This window comes from Palaemon carinicauda, chromosome 8 (assembly GCF_036898095.1).
Source record: "Palaemon carinicauda isolate YSFRI2023 chromosome 8, ASM3689809v2, whole genome shotgun sequence".
NCBI classification, from domain to species: Eukaryota; Metazoa; Arthropoda; class Malacostraca; order Decapoda; family Palaemonidae; genus Palaemon; species Palaemon carinicauda.
Window position 1 is genome coordinate 158,193,732 of NC_090732.1, and position 22,998 is coordinate 158,216,729.

General features: G+C 46.5%; 1 protein-coding gene across 1 annotated transcript in view; it reads right to left on the bottom strand.

Moving 5' to 3' along the window:
- LOC137645520 (lysophospholipid acyltransferase 6-like) overlaps positions 1-22,221 on the bottom strand; it is a 72,148-nt gene extending 49,927 nt beyond the window's left edge. Inside the window, exon 1 of the mRNA XM_068378325.1 lies at positions 22,020-22,221. Coding sequence (XP_068234426.1) covers positions 22,020-22,112 — 93 coding nt within the window. The 5' untranslated portion in view covers positions 22,113-22,221. The remainder of the gene's footprint in view (positions 1-22,019) is intronic.
- Positions 22,222-22,998: the final 777 nt, after the last annotated feature.

The window sequence follows — 22,998 nt, forward strand, 5'->3', positions numbered from 1 at the left end:
GTGCTTATGTAATATCAACTGTATACTGTAGACGGTTTGAATAAGCTAAGAAATGGTATAAATGATACTTTGTTAGTGTATTCGTACACACTCAAGAGCGGCAGCTAGATGACAGCTGATCTAATCACAGCCAAAAGTAAAAAAAAAAAGAAGTCAACAATACTCGATTTTTAAAACACACCCGAAATTTAAAAACAAAAGTACACGCTTTCTTAATGTGCAATTAACTATTTAAAGAGTGGCAATTTTCTAGAATAAAATGATATTTCCCAAAAAATAGTGGTTTGCTGATGAAATCGGATGCCGTATTTTTAGCTATGATTGAAATGGATGTAGACTCGGCCTAATTATTTCGTTTCGTATTTAATTGACACTAAGAAAACTAATTTTAGTTTCTTCATCTAAATGTAAGTATTGTATAACACGAAGAGAGAGAGAGAGAGAGAGAGAGAGAGAGAGAGAGAGAGAGAGAGAGAGAGAGAGAGAGAGAATGAATCAGCTGTTGTAATTGAATGGCTTGTTTTTGTTTCGTGAGAATTTCCTCGCCACGACTTTAACAACAACATACTGTACTGAAGTTTACAGTATTATACAGACTACTGTAATATGATAAAGTAAAATATTTGTAATCTATTTTATATGAAATGGGGCTATTTTTTTTTTTAAATTTACATTTACGTATGTAAAACAACTCTCTCTCTCTCTCTCTCTCTCTCTCTCTCTCTCTCTCTCTCTCTCTCTCTCTCTCTTTCTCTCTCTCTCTCTCTCTCTCTCTCTCGTAGACTGTTTTCCTGCTTTGCTACGTATGTATGATTTTATATAGATACGGTAAATAAAATTTGTAATAACATATTTTATAAAAGCTTTTACTGTAATATCATTATTTATCACTTTCATCATGCGCGTTAAATTCCTTAGTTTGTTTACTGAGCGTACTTTATGACGCCGTCGTTTCAGGCGGCGTCATAAAGAAAAACATTTCATTTGGAAGTCCTAAGAAAAATTAAGTAAAACATTAGTAATAACCAAATCAACATACTGTACTGAATAATCAATATAATCATGCAAAAACTAACCTATACACAGATGTGTAAATGCGTTTGTTTCTTCATTATAATCAGAGATAAACGTAAACAAAACATTGGTTGCCATTTTTTATCGTGCTTTTTGGCGTGTTTAGGAAACGCATGATATAAAATCGCCTTTAATATTTGTGCCTGTTTTAGTTTAGGGTATGTTAGTACATGCATTAAGTGTTCTGTACATTAAAGGGTAGTTTGTTAACAGTACTACGTACAAGGGAAGGTTTTAAAAGTCAAAATATACATGTTGAATAAATAGGTAAATATGATGTCACTACTTCGCGGATTTTCACCTATCGCGGCCGCGTCTGGAACCTATCTACCGCGATAAACGAGGGTTCACTGTAGCTGAAATGACGAGCCATTAAAATTTTAACAAAGGTTTACTACCCCACTGCTAGTTAGCAGGGGGGGTAGGGGGCGAAAATAAAAGATCGTCAGCGCGTACTCGCGTACCAGAATGTTGGCACGCGCGGCTATCGGTGCGTGCACGTACGAGTTAGGTGGCGCGCGCGCAAGACTATCGGGGCGCGCGCATGGCAGACCATCGGTACCCGTGCGCGGAAAAGAATGTCGGCACTTGCGCGCGTAAGAAGATCGTCGGCGCTTGCGCGCACGTAAAAAAAACCGTCGGCGCTTGCGCGCACGTAAAAAAAAACCGTCGGCGCTTGCGCGCACGTAAGAAGACCGTCGGCGCTTGCAGGCGTATGAAGATCGGCGCGCGTGCGCAAAGTTAGCAGTGCGCGCTGGGGAAACCATCGGTACCCGTGCGCGGAAAAGATCGTCGGCACTTGCGTGCATAAGAAGATCGTCGGCGCTTGCGCGCACGTAAGAAGACCGTCGGCACTTGCGCGCGTAAGAAGATCGTCGGCGCTTGCGCGCACGTAAGAAGACCGTCGGCGCTTGCAGGCGAATGAAGATCGGCGCGCGTGCGCAAAGTTAGCAGTGCGCGCTGGGGAAACCATCGGTACTCACGCGTGGACGATCGTCAGCGCTTACGCGCGTAAGAAGATCATCGGCGCTTGCGAGCGTAAGAAGATCGTCGGCGCTTGCACGCGTAAGATCTTCGGCGCTTGCGCATTTAAGATCATTGGCACTTGCGCGCGTATGAAGATCGGCGAGCGCGCACGCGCTTCACTCGCTAGTAGGTTGAAGGGTCAGCTGGCAGGACGATCAGGAACTGGGATGTGTCCTTAAATAACGGCGGGCATCCCCCGATGAGGACCGTAAGCAGGTCTGCTTTAGAGTCCAGGACCGAAGTCCTTCATTGCAGCGCAAGGTTCTGCTGGTAGATCGGTAGGTCAGCTAGCAGGACTATCAGGAACTGGGATGTGCCCTTTAGAAGGGCCAGCATCCACCGATGGGACCGTAAAAGGTCCGTGTTAAGAGTCCAGGAGCGAAGTCCAAAGGACCACGTTGCAGCACAAGGTAGAGGTCACTGGAAATTCTGCTTGATCCTCCGAGGCAGAGTCTCTATGAGAGACCTGTCCCACGAACGAGAGAGGTGCCCTTCGTAGAAGAGACTTGAAGACACTCGTGGTGCCGCCCCTTAGGGCCGTTGGATCAGCAAGCTGACCTTATCAGTAGCGATCCCCTGAAGAGGAGCGATCCTCCGAAGAGGAGTCTCTATGAATGGTCTCTCTCACGAACGAGAGAGGTGACACTTCGTAGAAGAGACCTGAAGACACTCGTGATGACGCCCCTTAGGGCTGGTGGATCAGCAAGCTGACCTTAGCAGTAGCGATTCTCCGAAGAGAAGTCTCTGTGAGTGGCCTCTCTCGTGAACGAGAGGTGAACACTTCGTAGAAGAGACTTGCCAAGACTGTGCTCCACCCCTGAAGGAAGAGAAACTCAGCAAGGGGGGAGAAAAGTCTGGCCGCAGGGCAGCAACAGTAGTCGAAGGCGATGAATTTATTAAGGTATGGGGAGTTCTCCCTCTGAAGGGAGAAACCCTCACACCTGGGGAGGAAACCTCCCTCAGAAGGGAAGTTGTCCAACCCCTAGAGGCGAACCTCCATTATCGTTTTAAGATGATCTGAAGTGCTGGCATGATGTCACAGGAGAACTTCTAAGAGAAGGGATAACGCCCATGACGACGTCCTCTGAGGGACGGCAGCGACAACAGAATCCCCAGGCATGAACAGGACAGCTCTGCTTCGTTGACACTAGTCGAACGAAGAAAAACTGCATAGTTAACTGGGAAAATAAAATTAAATAATTACTTTAACAGAAATTCCCTAGGGAGGAATTCCGAAGAGGAACCCAGAGGGAAAAACATAAAATAAGAATTAACTATGTGCCCACCTTCCCCAGATGACATCCACGGGAGAAGGGGGGGGGAGTAACTGTAATAAAAACAGAATTATAACAGAATTATAATTATCTAATCATCTAAGAATATAATAGTGAGAAGCACTGAACCCCCGAAGGGAAGTGTTCCCCACGGAAAAAGCTGAAAAGTTAAAATACAATTAGATTTCACTAAAAATAATTGAAACAAACAAACGGAATAGCAACCTAACCCGCAACGGGAAAGGAGCTACCGTAATATTACATAGCAGTAGTAAAGGTGAACGACCCCGAGTAGAGAGAGACCGTAGTCAAGCTAAAAAAAAAAGGCCACATTATCGTCGCTGAGAATCGAAGTTTCCCGTAGGAAAAGCGAAGATAATAGATGAATAAAGAAGGTCCAGGCGATGACGATTCCCCTGCGGCGGCAGTGTTAACGTAAATATGCCGACGGGAAGACCGATGGACCCAAGAGAGAGAGCTCGTTCCCCACGAAGAGGAACTGTGGTTGCCTTGCTACGCAGGTCTCGTTGTCGTACATCACACACACAGCACAAACACTGAAAAGAAAACTTACTACATTTCTATACCCAAATATATACAAACATAAAGAATGTTTATATATACTGTATATATATTACAAGTATAAGATAAAGTAAGTAAAACGACAAAAATTAATGGCAGTCCAAAATAGGCGAGGAGAGAGAGAGGCAACAACCGTTCTCGCTCCAAGCCAAAAGTAAAGTGAGCTCAAGCACATGTGTGTGAGGGGGGGAGGGGGGTTTCGGGGGACAGCCCCCCTCCAAACTAGCGGTGGGATAGTAAACCCTCGTTAAAATTTCAATGGCTCGTCATTTCAGCTACGCCAAAAGTAATAACCCCTTTTAGATAGCGCGGTTTGTATGTCAGTTACGGAACAACTGAGGATAACTTAATTCTCCTTTTTGCCAGAGCAGAAATGAGATAAGAGAATAAATTTAAAATTCAGTGGTTCAACATTCCTTGTCAAACTGTACAATATACCGGTAATTTTCTCTTACATTTAAGTCATATAATTTGGTGCATCAACTTCAGAAGGCAAACCAACACTCTTTAAGGGGACCAGCTACTTGTATTAGGATTAGCTTTAAAATTCTTAATTTCTGCATACTAAGATTTTACATCATTCAAACCAATTTTTTTTTTTTTGTTTCTTAATAAAATAACAAATTTGGAGATACTTTGTATTTATTCTAACAATACAAACTGAGTCCTTTACATACTATAGAATATCAGCAAAGCTTTAGAACATGGTAGTTAAACCTTTATAATGTGGTGGCAATTAGTAACCAGTAGTTACCGGCTAGTGCCTTGCTCAGTGAGCACTCACTTTGATTATAGCTAGGATTTTCTAGGGGGTAATTGATGGTGAGAAAGTATGAGTAAAAGACTCAGGTTTGTATAATTAGGAAAAATACAAATTATTGCCTAATTTATCATTTGGTTTGGTATAAATACAAACCCTTGCCCTTTACATAGGAGACACATCCTTAATTGGGAGGAAGTCCTTATTCCAACTGGCTGGATATTTATCTAGATCCTTGTAAGTGGTGCAAAGTTATGGTTCCTTACACCCCATACACCGGTTGTTTAGCAAGCAATACCAGCAGGTCCACGACCCGTGTAATAAAGAATGCGGAGCAGAAAATCTGTGTAGTAACAATGAGGTATATACATGTCCGTGCGTTCGCCTGGTTACAACATACTCTCCCTGGTAAAGAGTGTGGGAAATGCCACTTCTATTTTATATCATACTATACAAAAGATACAGGATAAGTGGGGCTTATCTACAAGCAAATCTATTCCAGCTGACATGGTTTCCTATGCTGTGCCCAGAGAGGGATTTCTCTTTCACCTCAGTCTCCCACATAACCTTGTTCCTCAATCTGATGTTAATGGCCGTGTGAGAGGAGCCACACAGATATACCACCAATAGTCACTAAAGGTCCTAGCAAAAAAGTGTCTAGGAATCTGCATGAAGTACCTACAGAACAGAGAGATTCTTACAGAATGCCAGGACTGTGCTGACTTTTCTGACATCATGAGCTCTAACCCAAGTTCTCCCCGGGGGAGAAGGTGAGGGTGGTGAATGAGTACAGTTAATAATTTCCCTTAGCCAAGAGATCGTATTTTTTGTCACCTCCTCAATTCTCCCCTGATGAATAGGTGCTGCAGGTACGGTCAAGTTGTTTGTGTATATTTAAGGTAGCGACATCATAGGATACAAAAGCAGAATCATAGGTTACTATTCTAAGGCTTATGACCTAAGAAGAAGAAAACCTGAAATCAGGACCCGATGGATTCTGAGTTTCAGTTTCGAACTCAGGGACAATGGAGAACGAGACCCATTTCCAACGCTCCGTACGGGTGACATTGAAGGAGAGACCATGAAGCTCACTAACCAGTTTGGAGGGTGCACACACACACACACAACCTTTTCAGAGGATAAGGTCCTGTCTGAGGAAAGCTGCAATGGCTTGTAAGATGTCCTCATAAGGGACAGCCCAACCTTAGTAATGTCTCAGGGTGGTTATCTTTGCCTATCAGAGGATAGAACTGCTCAAGAATCTTCATGAGCATAGAGTTCTTCAAAAGAGGAAGCATCAACTACTTTCAGCATAACGACCAGGCTAAAAGCTGAGTAATAGCCTTTCATCGCTTATACTGAGAAGTACTTTTCTCTTCAGAGATAAAGTAAAATTTGGCTATACACTTAGCTTGGTACATATAAGTTGAAAACCTTCGGAGGAATCGTGTTATCTCTTGCGCCGCTTCCTGCGGACAGCCTACTCTGGCACGAAATGCTGCATAACCTTCTTGTGTGAAGCCATAGATTCCACCAAGCTGTGGTATACCTGGGAATGTGTTTGGCACAACAAGTTGGGGGGGGGAGGCAAATCTCTCAGAGTCTCTATCAGAAGAAGTAAAATGTCCAGGTGCCCTTCTACTTTGGGCCATTTTGGGGCTACTAGAATCTTACTGAGAATGGGAGTGGACCAGACTCAGTTTAAGACTCTCATCAAGCAGAACTGCGGAAGAGCACAGACACCGAGGCCATGCCAAGGGGTGTTGGAAGTTGTCCTGAATGCTGCTTACTGGTTTAGCAAGGGTGAGTAGTATATCAGAAGCTTTCAATTTCAGCTGTTGTGAACAGGCTGACTGTCGGGGAATTCCACTATCAGGATCCTGATCTCTATATGAGGATGCAAAAACCATTCTGACCCCACAATCTGCATCTCCCTGCTCAGCTCATCAGGTAGTAGGTTGGCCAGGGCACCAGTCATCCGTTGATACTATCGCTAGAGTTATGGGGTCCTTTGACTGGGGAGACAGTACTACATTGGATCCTTCTCTTTGGTTACGGTTTACTTTGCCTTTGTCTACACATATACCTAATAGTCTGGCCTATTCTTTACAGATTCTCCTCTGTCCTCATACACCTGGCAACACTGATATTACCAAACAAATCTTCTTTACCCAAGGGCATAACTACTGCACTTTAATTGTTCAGTGATTACTTTACTCTCGGTAAGGGTAGAAGAGACTCTTTAGCTATAGTAAGCAGTTCTTCTAGGAGAAGGACATTCCAAAATCAAACCATTGTTCTTTAGTCTTGGGTAGTGCCACAGCCTCTGTACCATGGTCTTCCACTTTCTTGGGTTAGAGTTCTTTTGCTTGAGGGTACACTCGGGCACACTATTCTATCTAATTTCTCTTCCTCTTGTTTTGTTTTTATAGTTTATATAGGAAATATTTATCTTAATGTTGTTACAGTTCTTGAAATTTTATTTTTCCTTGTTTCCTTTCCTCACTGGGCTATTTTCCTTGTTGAGGCCCCTGGGCTTATAGCATTATGCTTTTCAAACTAGGGTTGTAGCTCAGCAAGCAATAATAACAATAACGCTAAACTTTGCTGGGAATAAAGCAGGATGTCAGAGAGATAGCTGAGCACTGCCCACTTGTAAATTTTTACTGCTATTTGGTTTGTTTATATATGCCCCTATGGTGGTGTTGTCGTTCATCAGTACTACCAAGTTCCCGGTCTAACAGCGCAAAGAGAATTACTCAACGCACCAATACATTGATATGGCATCAATGGTACCAGTCAGTGCATTGTCTTGATGCTAGGTGTTGTAGCAGGTGTGTGTCTTGCAACCAGCATCTCTTCAGCTACAATCAAGTATGCAGGTGGAGACAACCACTCAGAATGAGATGTTTGAGAGAGCCAGATGATCCTGAAACTTCTGCTAAGGCTGTGCTGGCAAACAGGGCTGTTGAATGAAAAGAAAGACTTTCCTACAATGGTATTCATGTCCCTGCATGGGTACATCAATATTTGTTTGGGAGCTAGCAGTGACCCCTTTGTTCACCAGAATTCCTAACTCATGGCAAAACAAACAAAGCCTGTCTCTGTGGAGAAGAAGGTTGTCTTCTGAGTCTACTAAGATCAACTAATCATCCAGGTAACACAGAAAACGAGTATTGTTGTTGTATACCCATGTTGAAATTAGCAGTACAAACTGGTGAAAACTTGCAGAGCTGTTGAGAAAACAAAGAAAAGGACTTTAAATTGCTACACTCTGCTTGCTATGGCAGCAGGCTGGAATAGGATCTGGAAGTGCGCCTCCTTAAGTTGATCCTGTTGTGACATCAAATGCCCTGATCACCTGCCAAACTGTGTCTGTAGTCTCCATCCTGAACGAAGTTTGCTGAATACTCATCCAGATTCTTCTCTACAATAGAGCAGACTGAAAAGGCCTGGAGTCATCACTTCCCTGCATTCAGCAATAATCTTTGGACTTTGGTGAAGGGCCGCTTGCGCATGTCTATTCTGTCCAATGTATATCCGGGAGTAACTGGGACATCACAAGAAGCACATCAGCTTGTAAGCCGACCAATGAGGGAGGTTATATCCAAATACGTAAGAGAGCACCAGTATGTGGATGCTCTAGTTAGCTGGATAAGGCCAAAAATTTTGCCAGATGACAAGGTGCGTGTTAAGATTGTGAGCAGGAGATACGTGCGAGTGATCATAAGCAGAGAAGTTAAGGTTGTGGCTTGTGATTCCACACATGATTACAGTACTACCTAGTCCAAGATCTTGATTGTGAACAGCTGACGAGAAAGTAGAGTATCAAGAAATCTCACTGTCTCTTTTTTTGTCCTCTGTGAAGTATTAGGCACCACCATCACTCCCATGGGGAGAGAAATGAGTTAGTGACTTATGAAACTTTTAACAATCGGCTTTCATTACTAATTGTACAATAACAGAAAAGAAGGGCAGCAGCCCAGCTCTCTTCTAACCAATAGTGTGTACAAAGTCAGCTGCCTGATAATATGCCTGAGGCTGTGGGGAGTATGAGGATAATGCCAGGTAAATTGGGTCTTTTGGTCCCCTTCGGAGGGCGATTCTGAACCTTTTTCACTTCTTGCTCCTTCCTGTCTCAGGAAAGCGTAAGATCACGACACCTTTGAAGTAGATTTAGTGTCCAACCCAGTTTTGCAGTGGGTCCAATTCTATTCCCACTTGTAGCATGGGAAATAAGGTGGTGTCACCGAGAATGAGGAACTCAGACCTGGAGCAGCATAAGGAGTTGAAGGAGGATGTGGAAACTCGGCAACTTTTTGTCATCCAGAAAAACATATTACTGTAACCTTTTGAAGTTCTCCAATGATGGACCTTTACTTCACTCAAAATAGGACCACAACTCACTCCTTGTTAATCTTAAACAAAGGATCTTCTGTTCCTTGAATATCTTCTTGTGGAACTCAAGGTATGAAAAGACACTCGTACAATAGTTACCATTTCAAAAGTGTAAAATAAAGGCTTTATGTTGTGAAGTTGTGCCTTCGTGTGCTTATTCATCAGCGCTCTTCTGTCAGTCTGGGAAAGTGGGTGCTTCAAAATTAATGAGCTTGCCTGATATCATATCTCTAGTCTGCAATAACTAGCCACATACATTATCTCACACAAGACGTTTAGGTAAGGATACCTCTCCAATTGGGGAAATTGAACCAGCCTGTGTAGGGGTGGATAGATATAAATATTTCTTATGCTCCTCTTCCCCTGGAGAAGAACAAGAAGGGCTGTTCCCAGTACCTCTTCTTGAATCAGGTTATGATCTCTCCAGGATGGTTGATAATCCTTTCTGGTACCAACTGAAGATCCTTAATTTCTCTTATTTCTCTAAAGGTTTGAACCTTACAGAAATGGGGAAAGGGGTTTGATGAAAAGCTCAGGAACTTAAGACATGAATAGAATTTATTCCATTCTGAAAGAAACTGAAGAAGTTCCCTCCCTGGAACTCTTCAATTCCAAAGGGAGAGGGAGCATGAGGTCGACACAATTTCGATCGGGGACAATCAATAATTATCGCCAGAAGGTGATCTCGAACTGCACTGGGTTCGAGGACGAGGGTCACCCAGAGGAAAAACTGAGCTGCTAAGGCCTAGCCACAAGTAACAAGGAAAATCTACTGGATAGACTGCCGGTCATAATTGTGAGTGCGGGCTGGAGCACGCTCCACCTCTCATTGGCGTAACGTCGCTTCTCAAAAAAGAATTTCAATTTACACTCCATCCCAGAAACTCGCACTGTTGGGGCACATCCTGGATCTTAAGTGACATGTGGCATAGCGAGGCATGTCTTGTTGACATGCAAAGCATTGAGGCAAGTCTATGTGATGAGCGATATTTCCATTTGTGTGACCCGTGACGCGAGGATGTGGGTGAGGGGTTTACACGCTAATCCAGTTGTTCCAAACTCCTAACAGACTGAGCATGTGCCAGCAAGGCAGGTTGGGAGTAGCACATGCCGGTGCCAAGCAAGCTACCACAATAGGCTCACTCAGGAGTAGGTTATCTAGTGGAGACAAGGAAAGTTAATCCACACATATACCCATGCCTGCACAAGTTGCATGCCTGCACAAGTTAAGTCATATTGCTTGTCAATATAGGATCCTTATGAGAAGCACCCTTCTCAAATACGGGCAGCACAAAGCATCCAGAGGACCAAGCATGTACCTTTCCTCAATGAAGATCGCTTTCCTTAGAAAGCTAGCACAAATCCATGGGATTGCGTGGAGCTCTGTTACTTGTTTGAGCGTGCCCCATGCAGGAGTGCGCTGAGTACAGACAAGCTCCGGAGGGCAGCTTCCAATCTTGTTTATTGGTAAACTACAGTAATCTCCAACACTGCACACTTGGAGACATTTTGCTCGCAAGCATGTGCAATAAACTGAAATATATAGTATAGATTCGGAAAGGAGAGCCTGTTCCTCCCAATATCGCCATCTTCCGAACTCATAAGGGGTTGGATAAGCGGGAAATCTCTCTCCAAGGCATTGTGATACAATGGTGAAGATCATTGCCTACCACGTTAAGTCCAAAATTTAAAGAAAGAAAATTTTGAATACCCAAGTTTGCTTAACTGTAGACATTCCCACAGCAGCAAAAAATCACAAAACGCTGATAATAAAAGGGAGAAAAGTAATTAAAAAGCCATGAAACTCCAGCCAGTGGAAGAACATCTATTCTCACAGACAGTTGCATTCAAATCGAATACTCCCACCCACCTTTTCATACCTTGTTATAACAACTTTCCACACCTTGTTATATAAAAGTTTAACTGCCATGTACTCCAGCTTCACTGATATTCTATCCTATGTAGAGGACGAGGTTTGTACTTGTGCAGGAACAATTCTTTTTTTTTAAATTTTCCTTATCTTGAAAAATGTGACAAATTTGTAGATAATTCGTATTTTTCCTAACTATACAAACCTTAGCTATTTAATATGGGTGTTAGCGAGGGGGTAGCTTGCTACCCCTCTCCCCCCTCACACACCTGTGAATACTTCACTTTGCTTAGAGGTAGGACTTCCCGGGGGACAGGGCTGGCGGGCAAGTTTGATTAAATACCTAAGGTTTGTATAGTTAGGAAAAATACAAATTATCTACGAATGTCATTTGTTCCGTAACTGAAATACAAACCACGCTATTTAATATGGGTGACTCAACCCTTAGGTAGGGTGGAAAGTCCCAGCCATACTGGCTTTTGGCTTCTTGCCCGGGGACTCAGTATCTGAGTGTGTTAGTACTCGAAGATAAGGAGTCCCTGCACCTCGCAAGTGCCTTGCTCTGCAAGGACCGTGGCCTATGTAAGCTGGTGTGTGACTCGTCCTAGGAAGTTAACCTGAAGTCCTTAAGATGGAATTCCAGGATAGGACGCTCCAAATACCACCTCGTAATGGTATGGGGACGTGACAATATTAACATAATATTAGGAACACAAGGGAACATGGTTTACCTGCAGTGGTTTGAGGTCAGCAGTGCAGAGAACCCAGGATGCTGCTTTCCCCAAGAGAGGGGAGGATGAAGAAAAGAATAAGGGCCAGTCAAACCTTTTCATTCATGCAGACTAAAACCGGGTAACAATGCCCTCAACCATCTGCTACTTATCAATTAAGGAGCCTGAGGTTTAAACCAGCTGTTGTGCAGCCACCACAGGGCCGATAGAGAACGTATCGAGCCTCCTGTGGGTCACGTCTTGCAGGTAGTGGGCTGTGAAAGTCGTCTGACGCTTCCAAACCCCTGCTTGTAAAACCTGCGTCACAGAGTAGTTTCTCTTGAAGGCCAGGGACGTAGCAATGCCCCTGACATTGTGTGCTCTGGGGCGACGTGATGGAGGAGGGTCAGGATTCAGGGAATGATGGATAACCCAGCGAATCCATGCTAACAAACAATGAATGCACCCGCGAACGAACTGCAGCTGTTCTCTTAAGATAGAGACTCAGACTCCTTACTGGGCACAGTAGGAGATGGTCTGGGTCATCTTACACAGAACGAAGACTCGAAATCCGGAAAGAGTCGGACCTAGGGTACGGCACTCCTGGATTTTGAGTCTTAGCTACAAACTCAGGGACGAATCTGAACGTTACCTCCCCCCATCCCCTTGAATGGGCGATGTCATACGAAAGACCATGAAGTTCGCCAACTCGTTTGGCCGAGGCCAAAGCTAGTAGGAACACCGTCTTCCAAGTCAGGTGGCGATCAGAAGCCTGGCGTAATGGTTCGAAGGGAGGTCTCTTAAAAGACCTGAGAACTCGAACCACGTTCCATGGAGGAGGTCTCACTTCTGACTGAGGGCAGGTAAGTTCATAACTTCGTATGAGTAGAGAAAGTTCCAGCGAAGAAGAAATGTCTATTCCTTTGAGCCTGAAGGCAAGACTTAAAGCTGCGCGACAGCCTTTCACTGCCGAGAATGAAAGGAGCATTTCCTCCTGCAAATACACGAGAAACTCCGCTATTGCTGGAATAGTGGCATCGAGTGGAGAGATACCCCTTCCACGACACCAACCACAGAAAACTCTCCACTTCGCCTGGTAGACCCCTGCGGATGACTTTCGCAGGTGTCAAGACATCCGTCCCGCAACTTGTTGCGAAAAGCCTCTCTCTGTGAGGAGATGCTGGATAGTCTCCAGGCGTGAAGCCGCAGCAAAACTACGGCTTTGTGAAAGATGTTGGCGTGTGGTTGTTCGAGTAGCTCGTGTCATGGAGGGAGATCTCTCGGGAGTTCCGTCAGGAGCTGCAGAAGGTCTGGAAACCACTCTGCGTGATGCCACCTCATCAGACAGAACAGGGGAAAGGCGTACACGTCGATGTTGTCCCACCGTTGTTGGAAGGCATCTTACCAGAGTGCCTTGGGGTCCAGGACTGGGGAGCAGTACAGCGGAAGCTTGAAATTCAAGGCTGTCGCGAACAGATCCACCATCAGGGAACCCCACAAAGTCAGGACTTTGTTGGCTACTAGACGATCCAAAGGCCACTCGGTACTCACTACCTGTGATGCCCTGCTAAGACTGTCGGCGGGCACATTCCTCTTGCCTGGAATGAAGCGAGCTGATAGTGGAATCGAGTGGTCCATCTCAGTATCTCTACTGCAAGATGGGATACCTGCTCTGAAAAGGTACCTCCCTGCTTGTTGATGTAAGCCACTACCGTGTTGTCCCTCATCACCACCACGGAGTGACCCGCCAGGTACTGTTGGAACTGTTGAAGCGCCAGGAATACGGCCTTCATTTCTAGCAGATTTATGTGGAGGCACTTTTCTAATTCTGACCACAGGCCTGAGGTCCTGTGGTTCAGAACATGGGGTCCCCACCCTTTCTTTGAGGCGTCCGAAAACAGCATCAAATCTGGGGGGAAGACGAGAAGATCCATTCCCTTTCGTAGGTCCGTCCGTTCCGCAGGACCCATAGGGACCAAGACGTCCGGGGAATCGTGTCCTTGATTCCACCGGGATTTGAGTCGCCATTGCAGGGATCTCATCCTGAGGTGACCGTTAGGAACTAGCCGGGCCAGGAAAGAAAGGTGACCGAGGAGACGTAACCATAATTGGGCTGGGATTTCTTCCCGTCTGAGGAAAAGATCTGCGACCCTCCTCAGCCTTGCTATCCTGTCGTCTGATGGGAAGGCTTTGTGGAGATTGGTGTCCAAGATCATACCTAGATATACCAGTCGTTGAGTTGGAAGCAGAGAAGACTTCTTGAGATTTACCATGATACCTAGATCTTGGCAAATTCCTAGAAGCTTGTCCCGGTGTCGAACAAGGGTCGACTCCGAGTCTGCCAGGAGCAGCCAGTCGTCCAGATAACGGAGGAGGTGGATGCCGATCCTGTGCGCCCACGAAGAGATCAGGGTGAACACTTTGGTAAATACCTGAGGTGCTGTGGAGAGACCGAAACACAGCACCTTGAACTGGTAGATCTTGTTGTCTAGGCTTAATCTTAAGTACTTCCTTGAAGACAGATGGACTGGGATCTGGAAGTACGCGTCCTTCAGGTCCAGTGTACACATGAAGTCTTGTGGTCTCACTGCAAGTATGACCGTGTCTGCTGTCTCCATGCTGAACGGAGTTTGTTTGACAAACCTGTTCAGAGCTGAGAGGTCGATGACTGGTCTCCAGCCTCCAGACGCCTTCTTTACAAAAAAGAGTCGACTGAAGAAGCCTGGGGAACCGTCGACGACCTCCTGGAGAGCATCCTTCTTTAACATGGTCTCGACTTCTGCCAGTAGGGCTTGCCCCTTTGCTGATCCCATGGCATAGGAACTCAACGACACTGGATCCAGTCAGGGGAGGTAGAGATGTTGTGAACGGGACGCGATATCCCTGACTGATTACGGAAATCGTCCAGGAATCAGCCCCGAGTTGCTGCCACCTGATCGCGCAACTTTGTAGGCATCCCCCCAATGGTGGACATGCAGGGGGACTGCCAATCCTAGCGTTTGCGGCCTCGGCCACTCCCTCTAGGATTTTTCCCTCCCCTGGAGGACTTTTTGCCTTTCCTGTCTTTGACAGGAAAGGGCTGTTGTTTGGACACCGTCGTCTTTGCTGCCACTGCCGGTTTCATCGTCTTGGACGGGCGAGGTTGTTGAGGTGCTGGAGGTTTATAGGGCTTTGATGTGAGAGCCCTCTGGAGGAGAGAGTCCTGATTGGATTTCCTCCACCTCTCAGCTGCCTGTTCCACATCTTTAGGCTCAAACAGATTCTTTCCCAAAAGGGAAGAATGTCTGAGCCTGCTGACTTCGACGGCTGGGACCTTCGAATGGAACCGTTCTGCCACCACATCACGTCGTTTTAAGATGGAATTGGCCCACAAGTTCGAGACTTGGTGGGCCAGAAACTCAATGGTGCGGGTGCCCAAAAGGAGGAAGGTCTCCAGGGCTTTCCTGGTGCTCTCCTTAGACAGATCCTCGGATGCCAAGAGACCCCAGCCAGACGTCCAGCCATGAAGTAGCCTGCATGGCACACTTCGCAACCTTCTCCAAGGGAAGAGCTAAGCAAGACTCCTCCATGATCTCAAAGTAACTCCTCTGGTGGATACGAGGAGGAGGGAGGAGCTTGTTGCCAGCCGTGGAACAGCTGGAGGAGGCGAGTTTGGAGAGCTGGCCCTCAACCTTATCCCTGGCACTCTTCACCCCTTGAGACCAGGGCAAAACCGCACTGGCCTTAGCAGGCTTCTGGGTGCCAAAGATTCGGTCCAGGACCGTGTCCTTGCCCTCACGAGGAGGAATCTCAGGGTCCGGGAACCCGTTGAGATGTCTCATCAGGGTCAGGACCTGCCAGAAGGCATGATCTGACTCCTGTTGCTCTCCTCATGAAGAACTGGCAGCAGTCTCCCGTCCCCAAAAGTTCTACTTGGGGGGACACGTGGACATTCTCCGCGGGTCTCGTTGGCTCTGGTCGAATCCTAGAAGACGACTTAGGGACGGTCATAAGAGTCCTTAGGTTCCCTCCTAGGAAGGATACAGGACTCCAATAACGAAGCCTGAGGGCTCTTCTCCGCCCCAACTCGGGGCGATTCTCCTGCTCGAGGTGGGGTTTCTCCCATTGGTGCGATGGGAGAACGTCTCACCTCGGTAGACTACCCTGAGGACGGAAAATCCTCGTCCACAGGAGATGGAAAGAAAGTCTGAGGGGAGGAGGGAGCCTTCCTCAAGGATTTCCTAGGAGCCAGCTTGACCCTGGGAGAAGTTACCACGACTTCTACTCCTCTCTTCCTCTTCAGTGGGGTCGGAGCTGCCCTTGATTTGAGGCCCAACTCAGAGAAGGCAGGCTTGACAGCCTGAACGACAGCTCTGATAAGGGACCCAAACCATGGCTGCTTACTGACAGATGCTGTGTCAGAGACTCCCTCTGGAGGGAAGGGGATCGGGCGATCCTTCGGAGTAGACACTACAACGGGGCCTGCCTGAAAAGAAAGGGAAGAAGGAGGTTGGTTCCTGGACCTATCTAAAGACTTCCCCTCCTCCTACGAGCGTGCTAATCTGCGCTTGCGAGGGGGGGAGGGGGGGACGTGAAGAAGACGACCTGGATGCTCTCGTTCCAGAAGCCTCGCGCGGGGGCTCACGCTGTGAATCCCGATGGGAATCGTGCCGGGGTTCGCGCGATGGTATACTCCCTGGTTCGCACGCGGAGATGAAGGCGCGGGCGAGCGCTAACGAACAGGAGAGCGATGGCGCGCAGGCGAGCGATGGTGAGCAACTGCGCACGGGCGAGGGTGTGCGTGGGCGCGCAGGCAAGTGATAGCGCACAGGTGATGGTGAGCGCGGGCGCGCAGGTGATCAGTGGCGTGCAGTTGATCGGTGGGGCACAGGTGTGCGATCTGGCGAAGGCAGAGGGTGCGCAGTAGGAACAACAAGCATAGTTGCGAGCAAAGGTGACTGCTCGTGTGTGCACAGGATCTCGGAGACCTCTAGAAGAGCGCACAGCAAGGGCTGGAACATGTGCGCGCGAAGGTGACTGCGCAGGCGAGGGCTGACAAGTGGGCGAGGTCCGAGGGCGCACAGGAGATCGCTGACGAGAAGGCGAAAGTAGAGTCTTCCCTCCTGCGCCCAGATCTGGAGATCGTGGGCGCGCAGGTGAAGAGCGCTGGCGAGCTGGAGATCGTGGGCGCGCGTGGCGCGCAGATGTGCGCTGGCAAGGAGAAGATCGCTGGCGCGCAGGTGATTACTGGCGCGTAGGCGAGCGATGGCGCATTGGCGAGCAATAGCGCGTTGGAGAACGCTGACGAGCAGGCAAATGTTGAAGCGTGTGATCGCTGGCGAGCAAGAGGGCGACGTGTAGAATCCTGTGAGGGAACAGTTGGCGCGGGGCGCAGAGGCGATCGTTCACGAACAGGCACAGGAACAGGAGGCGTGTGGGCGTACGTGCGTTTTGGAAACGCGCTGGAGAACGCGAGCGATGTTGTGCAGGAACAAGCTGAGGATCGCGAGGGCGCTCAGGAGACTGATGGCCCGCGGAGCGCACAACAGGAACTGCAGGAAATTCAGAGACCACAGGGGAGAGCTGGTGAGCAGTGGGGCGATGGTCCTCAGAAGAGCGCTGACGAACAGGAGAGCGCTGACGAACAGGAGAGCGCTGACGGTCAGGAGAGCGCTGACGGTCAGAAGAGCGCTGACGAACAGGAGAGCGCTGACGGTCAGGAGAGCGCTGACGGTCAGAAGAGCGCTGATGAGCAGGAGAGCGCCTGTGCGCTAACACTGCAGAAGGGCGAGCAGGGGAACGCTGGCGCGCTGGCCACTCAACAGGAACAACAGGTTGAAGGATGTCCCCAGGAGAGCGCTGGCGAGAAGAGGGGCGATCATCAGGAGAGCGCTGGCGAACAGGAGATCGCTGACGAACAGGAGAGCGCCTGTGCGCTAACACTGCAGAAGGGAGCCCAGGGGGACCCTGACGCGCAAGGGAAGAATCCCTTTGCCCAGAAGGGACCGTTGCACGTCGGGTGACGAGGTCAGGCTGCTGAACATCTGCCCCAGAAGTTGAAGGTCTGGAAGGCGTAGGAGACCGATCCCCAGAGAGGTCTAAGGAAGCTGGAGCTGCAGGCTGTTTATGGCGAGGAGAGTCCCCTTCGGAGGAAGAAGGTGAAGATCCAAAAAGGTGCCTCTTAGCACCCTTAAAAGGAGACAGGAGGCCCTTGCGACGAAGCGGACGGTGAGTCTTACAGCGAAGGCGGCCACGAGGAAGATCGTCAGGACCATCAGTCCTCCGAAGGGGAGTCTCAGTCAAAGCACTCCCCTTAGAGGGAAGCTGGACAGCAGAAGAGCCCGCGGGACTCCCTTCCCCCTTCGAAGGATGTACGGAAGAGGGAGGAGCTGAAAGCACCAACATCCACAACTGCACCTGCAGAGGATTGATCCGCCCCGTCGGAAGCCTCTGTCACCATGACGTCGACGATAGACAGAGGGTCTACCTCTGCTATCACCGGCGACTGCTTAACAGCGGCCCCTAACTGGACAAGGTCAATCAGGGCTACCCTGGAGGGCAGGCCCTTAAGCCCCAGGGAAGCCCAAATCTGAAAAAGATCATCGTTAGACAAAGATTCATCAACAACCTCCCCCGGAGGAGGAGGAGGAACCGTCCCGCTATGGGAGGCGACGCCCTTTCCCCCAAACCAAGGTCGGGAAACAGAACAAGGGCCTGCGCTCCCACTCGGCAGACTCTCCTTAGGAGCCGAACGAGGGGGAGCTTCGGAGGAGGTTTGGGCGGCGAAAGAAGAGTCCCGAGAACCTTCCTCCTTCAAGGCAACCCCGGAAGGAGAACGGTCTCTCTTGGACTTCTTCTTACGCAGGCGGCCAAACCTCTCCCACTGGGAGGCAGACCACTCCCTGCACTCACAACACGTACTGTATTCTCTTGATCACCTCGTCGGCCTTGACTCTGCGGGCAAAGGGTGTGAGGATCAGTGCCCACGGCCGACATAAAAGTACCACAAGGGCGGCCGGCAATTCCAGGGCACTTGTGCATAGTGAACAATAAAGGTGGTCAACTTCTAAACACAGAGACACAAACTGAAAGAAAAAGCAGAAAAAGATTAAGGCTATCAACGAGGACGATGGACAGACATGTCTGTTCATCGCCGGAGCCAAAAGTGAAGTGAAGCAAATCACCGGTGTGTGGGGGGAGGGGTAGCAAGCTATCCCTTCCCCTACACCCGCTAACTAGCGCGGGGGTAGTTAACCCTCGTTAAAAACTATTGGCTCGTCATTTCAGCTACGCCGAAAGGTAAACCCAATGTAAATAGCGTGGTTTGTATTTCGGTTACGGAACAAGTGATGTTTTATGCCTGCAAGGGGCAGGACAGGTATAAGAGGTAGGAACCTGAGCTGCAAGAATAGACACAGGCAAGGCTTCCCTGGAAGCGCGTAAGGAACTGCAAGGTGACGGTCTAAGATAAGACTGATGATACGGTGAAGTGCTAGCATAGGAAGCTCATCGTCTAGAAGAGCGGGAGGGTGAGGGACTGAGAGGGTCCTAGGTAGATGCGGGCTGGGATATGACCCCTGACGGGTGTCTGAAAGCAAGAAACTGCTACAGCTTATCCTATGAAGGGCCAAAGCATACGCAGAGCGTCAGACCTCTGAAAAGAGGGCTGACCCTGAGGAGATGGTCCTGCCATTTCACTAGGGGAAACAGATTCCTACTTGACTGGACCCCAGAGGAAGCCAAAGGAGAAGAGTCAGAAAGAGGAGTATCAGGAGTGGAAAAAGCCACCTCGACTATTTTCGACTTGGAAGATGATTCTGAGGGCAAAGAATATTTCTTAGGCTTCGTCTTCTTCCTCCCGCCTTACTTCTCGCACTGGGATGATGGCCACTCACGACAATAATCACAAGCGAAAAATTGGGAGCAAGCATGCCCCCAGTACTGAGGACGCAATAGATGAGGATCAACACCAAGGGCACTCATGAAAGTACCGCAAGTCGCCCCGAAATTTCCACATGACAGAAGGCATTCTTGAAGAAAACAATCACTCAAACAAACACGCTGGAAAAGAAAAGCAAGAATTATTAAAGTTCCGCCAAATATTGGCTCCAGCTAGAGAGGCGAGATCTCACTGACAGCTGAGATCTAATTGTATTGTCAGCGAGTCGATGCGATGGGGGAGTCATCTGTCCACTGATTCATTAAAATTTTAAATGCCACGTTCCAACTTTTGCATTTTCTAAGCCTCCTGCAGTAAAGGACAATGGTTTGTATTCATGTAGGAACAAATAAGGAATTCTAAAGTTCAAATTCCAAGGGAAAAGGCCATAAGGACATAAATGAACCGAAAATAAAGCTTATCATAGAAAAGACTGAGATGAAATGTGGATGATGTCAAGAATGTATGGACAACAGCACAGTTCTGTATTAGAAATCCTTGACAGCAATTAAATGTTTCTGCAAATTAGTAATCCATGTGTAACGCATACAATACAAGCAGGAGTGTTATTTGTTTAGTGTGGAATTGGGTCTGCCATCAACCCCTTTTATTTAAATGAGAGCGGATGATGAAGGCTTTTCTCAACCTGTGGCTCCTGATACAATTACTGAACATAACTCATATGCATCTGCCCCCCCCCCACCCCGGAAATACCGGAGGACTGACCAATGCAGAGGATTATCCCAAAATCTCTGGTAAAACTGACCCAGAGTGGTTTGGAGAACTGACCCACAATGTTTATTTTCTTTTCTAAAGCTAATTCTTTGATATTATTACATGATTTTATTAAGGAAGAGTTTAATATTTCATTGATATTTTATTTACTGTTTTTTATCAAATATTTTGTGTTTATAGGGTATGAATATGTAATTAAAAAGGATACAGAACCTAACAAACACACCTTACCTAACCTAGAAGTTCCCAGGTCACAACCCCTAGCCTGGGGCGAGCCCCTGGACCCCCTTCCCAGGTCACAACCCCTAGCTGGGGGCAAGCCCCCAGACCCCCTTCCCAGGTCACAACCCCTATCCAAGGTTCTACCTGCAAATATACAAAATTTACCAATGACTGTTAAAAGTTTTTATTACAATATAAGTGTTAATGTTCTATGGAATCCATATGTTATTATATTTAATCAAATAACTTTAATAAAAAATGCACTATAGTATAAATAAACATTGTGGGTCAGTCCTCCAAACCACTCTGGACCAGTTTTACCAGAGATTGTGGGTCAATCCTCCGCCTGGGTCAGTCCTCCGGTTACCCCCTGGGCTAGGGGTTGTGACCTGGGAACTACAAGGTTAGGTTAGGTGGGTTTGTTAAGTTCTGTACCCTTTTACAAATCTCAAGTGTTAAATAATCACATATTGTCCTGCTTTCAGCCCTTTACATGAACCATATATATTTCCAACTGGTTATCTTGTGCTTATTTAGCATTTTTGACCATAAATATTAGTGCAAATCACTCGTTTATTACATTTCTCCAACAAAAAAACCCGGGTTCCCACTGGGGTCCCCCATAATTGTCTATATAAGGGGGTCCAAAAACTCATGAACGGGTGGTTTGCCCCAATAATCAAGGTCATATATGCATAAAACACAAGAAAGTGAGTAGGAAAAATATATGGTTCATGTATTTGGCTAGGAATCAAAATATCATATTTACCAAAAATTAACGTTCAAATGCCAATTACAAAATTAAAAAAAAAAAAATTTTAAAAGTTATAAATGATAAATTAAATAAAAGTTTCAAATAGTGCAAAACTAACAAGCTAGATAATTGAGGAGCAAAAGATGGGCCAATTGGGGGCTTCTACAAGCAACCTAACAGTAGTTTGGAAATGACTGATTAAAAGAGGGGGAATTCCACCCCCACCAGGGACAAAGCACCAGTAGCAGGATTCATGTCTGCTACGACGCTGATCTCAAATTTAGGTTAGGGAAGGCGGAATCCTTCTCTTGAGTAAATATGGATGATGTAAGAGAGGATTTGTCCTTACCAATGGGTATGCTATTTGCGTTCTTACCTAAGGTAACTACTTAACAATAGACCCCTAGTCTTTATTATTCGGGTTAGCTGAACCTGCGTAAGGGTAAATGCATTTACGCTTCTTGAAAATTTACTAGCTAGACAACTAAATCATGACACAATGCAATCATACTCTCGTTCATATATGAAAGTTCCAGTTGGATAGTAAATTGCTTAGTTGCTGTCAAATACTGTCGCCTGTAAGCGAGATTGAATGATGTCGACGGCCTTAACCTCCTTCCAATTATAGTTGTTCTTCAGCTTTTAAAACAAGAGTTGGGACAAAAACATCCTACAGATGACAATCCCACGGCTCACCTGGTCAATGGGCATTCCTAAAGTATCAGCAATGCACTGAAACTGTCTTGAACCCAAATAAAATTCCTCCCAGTGGGAGCTTGTAGACTCCATAGCGATGGGTTGGTAGAAGAGACTACCACACGTTCACTTCCTAGCACGATCTCAACACCACTGATGATTACAAAGTCAATCTCGCCTCTCGGACTCCCTCGCCCCTCGGGGAGCATCGCAATCACTCTCGGCATTCTGCGTCTGTCTGTGACTGCATTTCACAAACTTTTACTAAGTCGTTCCCTACAACAAAAGACGTTCGCTAAAGTAAGTATATACTTCCCATTTCTCAATGTTGAATGTTAGCCGAAGTTAAAGGAAATATTGTAATTGAAAGACGACTCTTTCAATACTCTTTTGAACGTTCTTTCTATTATTTAAAGTTTGCGAAACCTGATAAATTGTATGAAAACTCTTTATCTGCTCGAGAATGTTAGCTAAAATAATCATAAGTTAATTAGACTCATTCAAGACTTTATATGCACTTGAAATGATGGAAAAAAGACAAAACACGTTAGAAATAAATTAAATTGTAATTGGACTTTAAAAACAAACGACACTGATTTTCTGTTTTTTTTCTTTCCCTGTGATATTCGTAACAGTAAACTAATGACAGTGTCTGACGTCACAATTCTGAGTTTCAATTATTTAATTTTTACGTACTAAATTAATTTTCAAACATCAATGATATGACTAATATGACTTCTATGACTACAAACTTGTCCTTGAACTAGTAACTCGACACTGGCATATGACATCACCGCCGGAAAAAAAACGTGTTGGCGAATGATAATGTGATGTTGGGAATGAATTTGTTATTGTCTTATAAAACAATACAATTACATCTACTTCTTGTATTCTTTTTGTATATTTACCACCAATCAAAACAATTAAGCTGCTGTTAAAATTTAAATTTTAACTACATCGATGAAGAATGGTAATTATA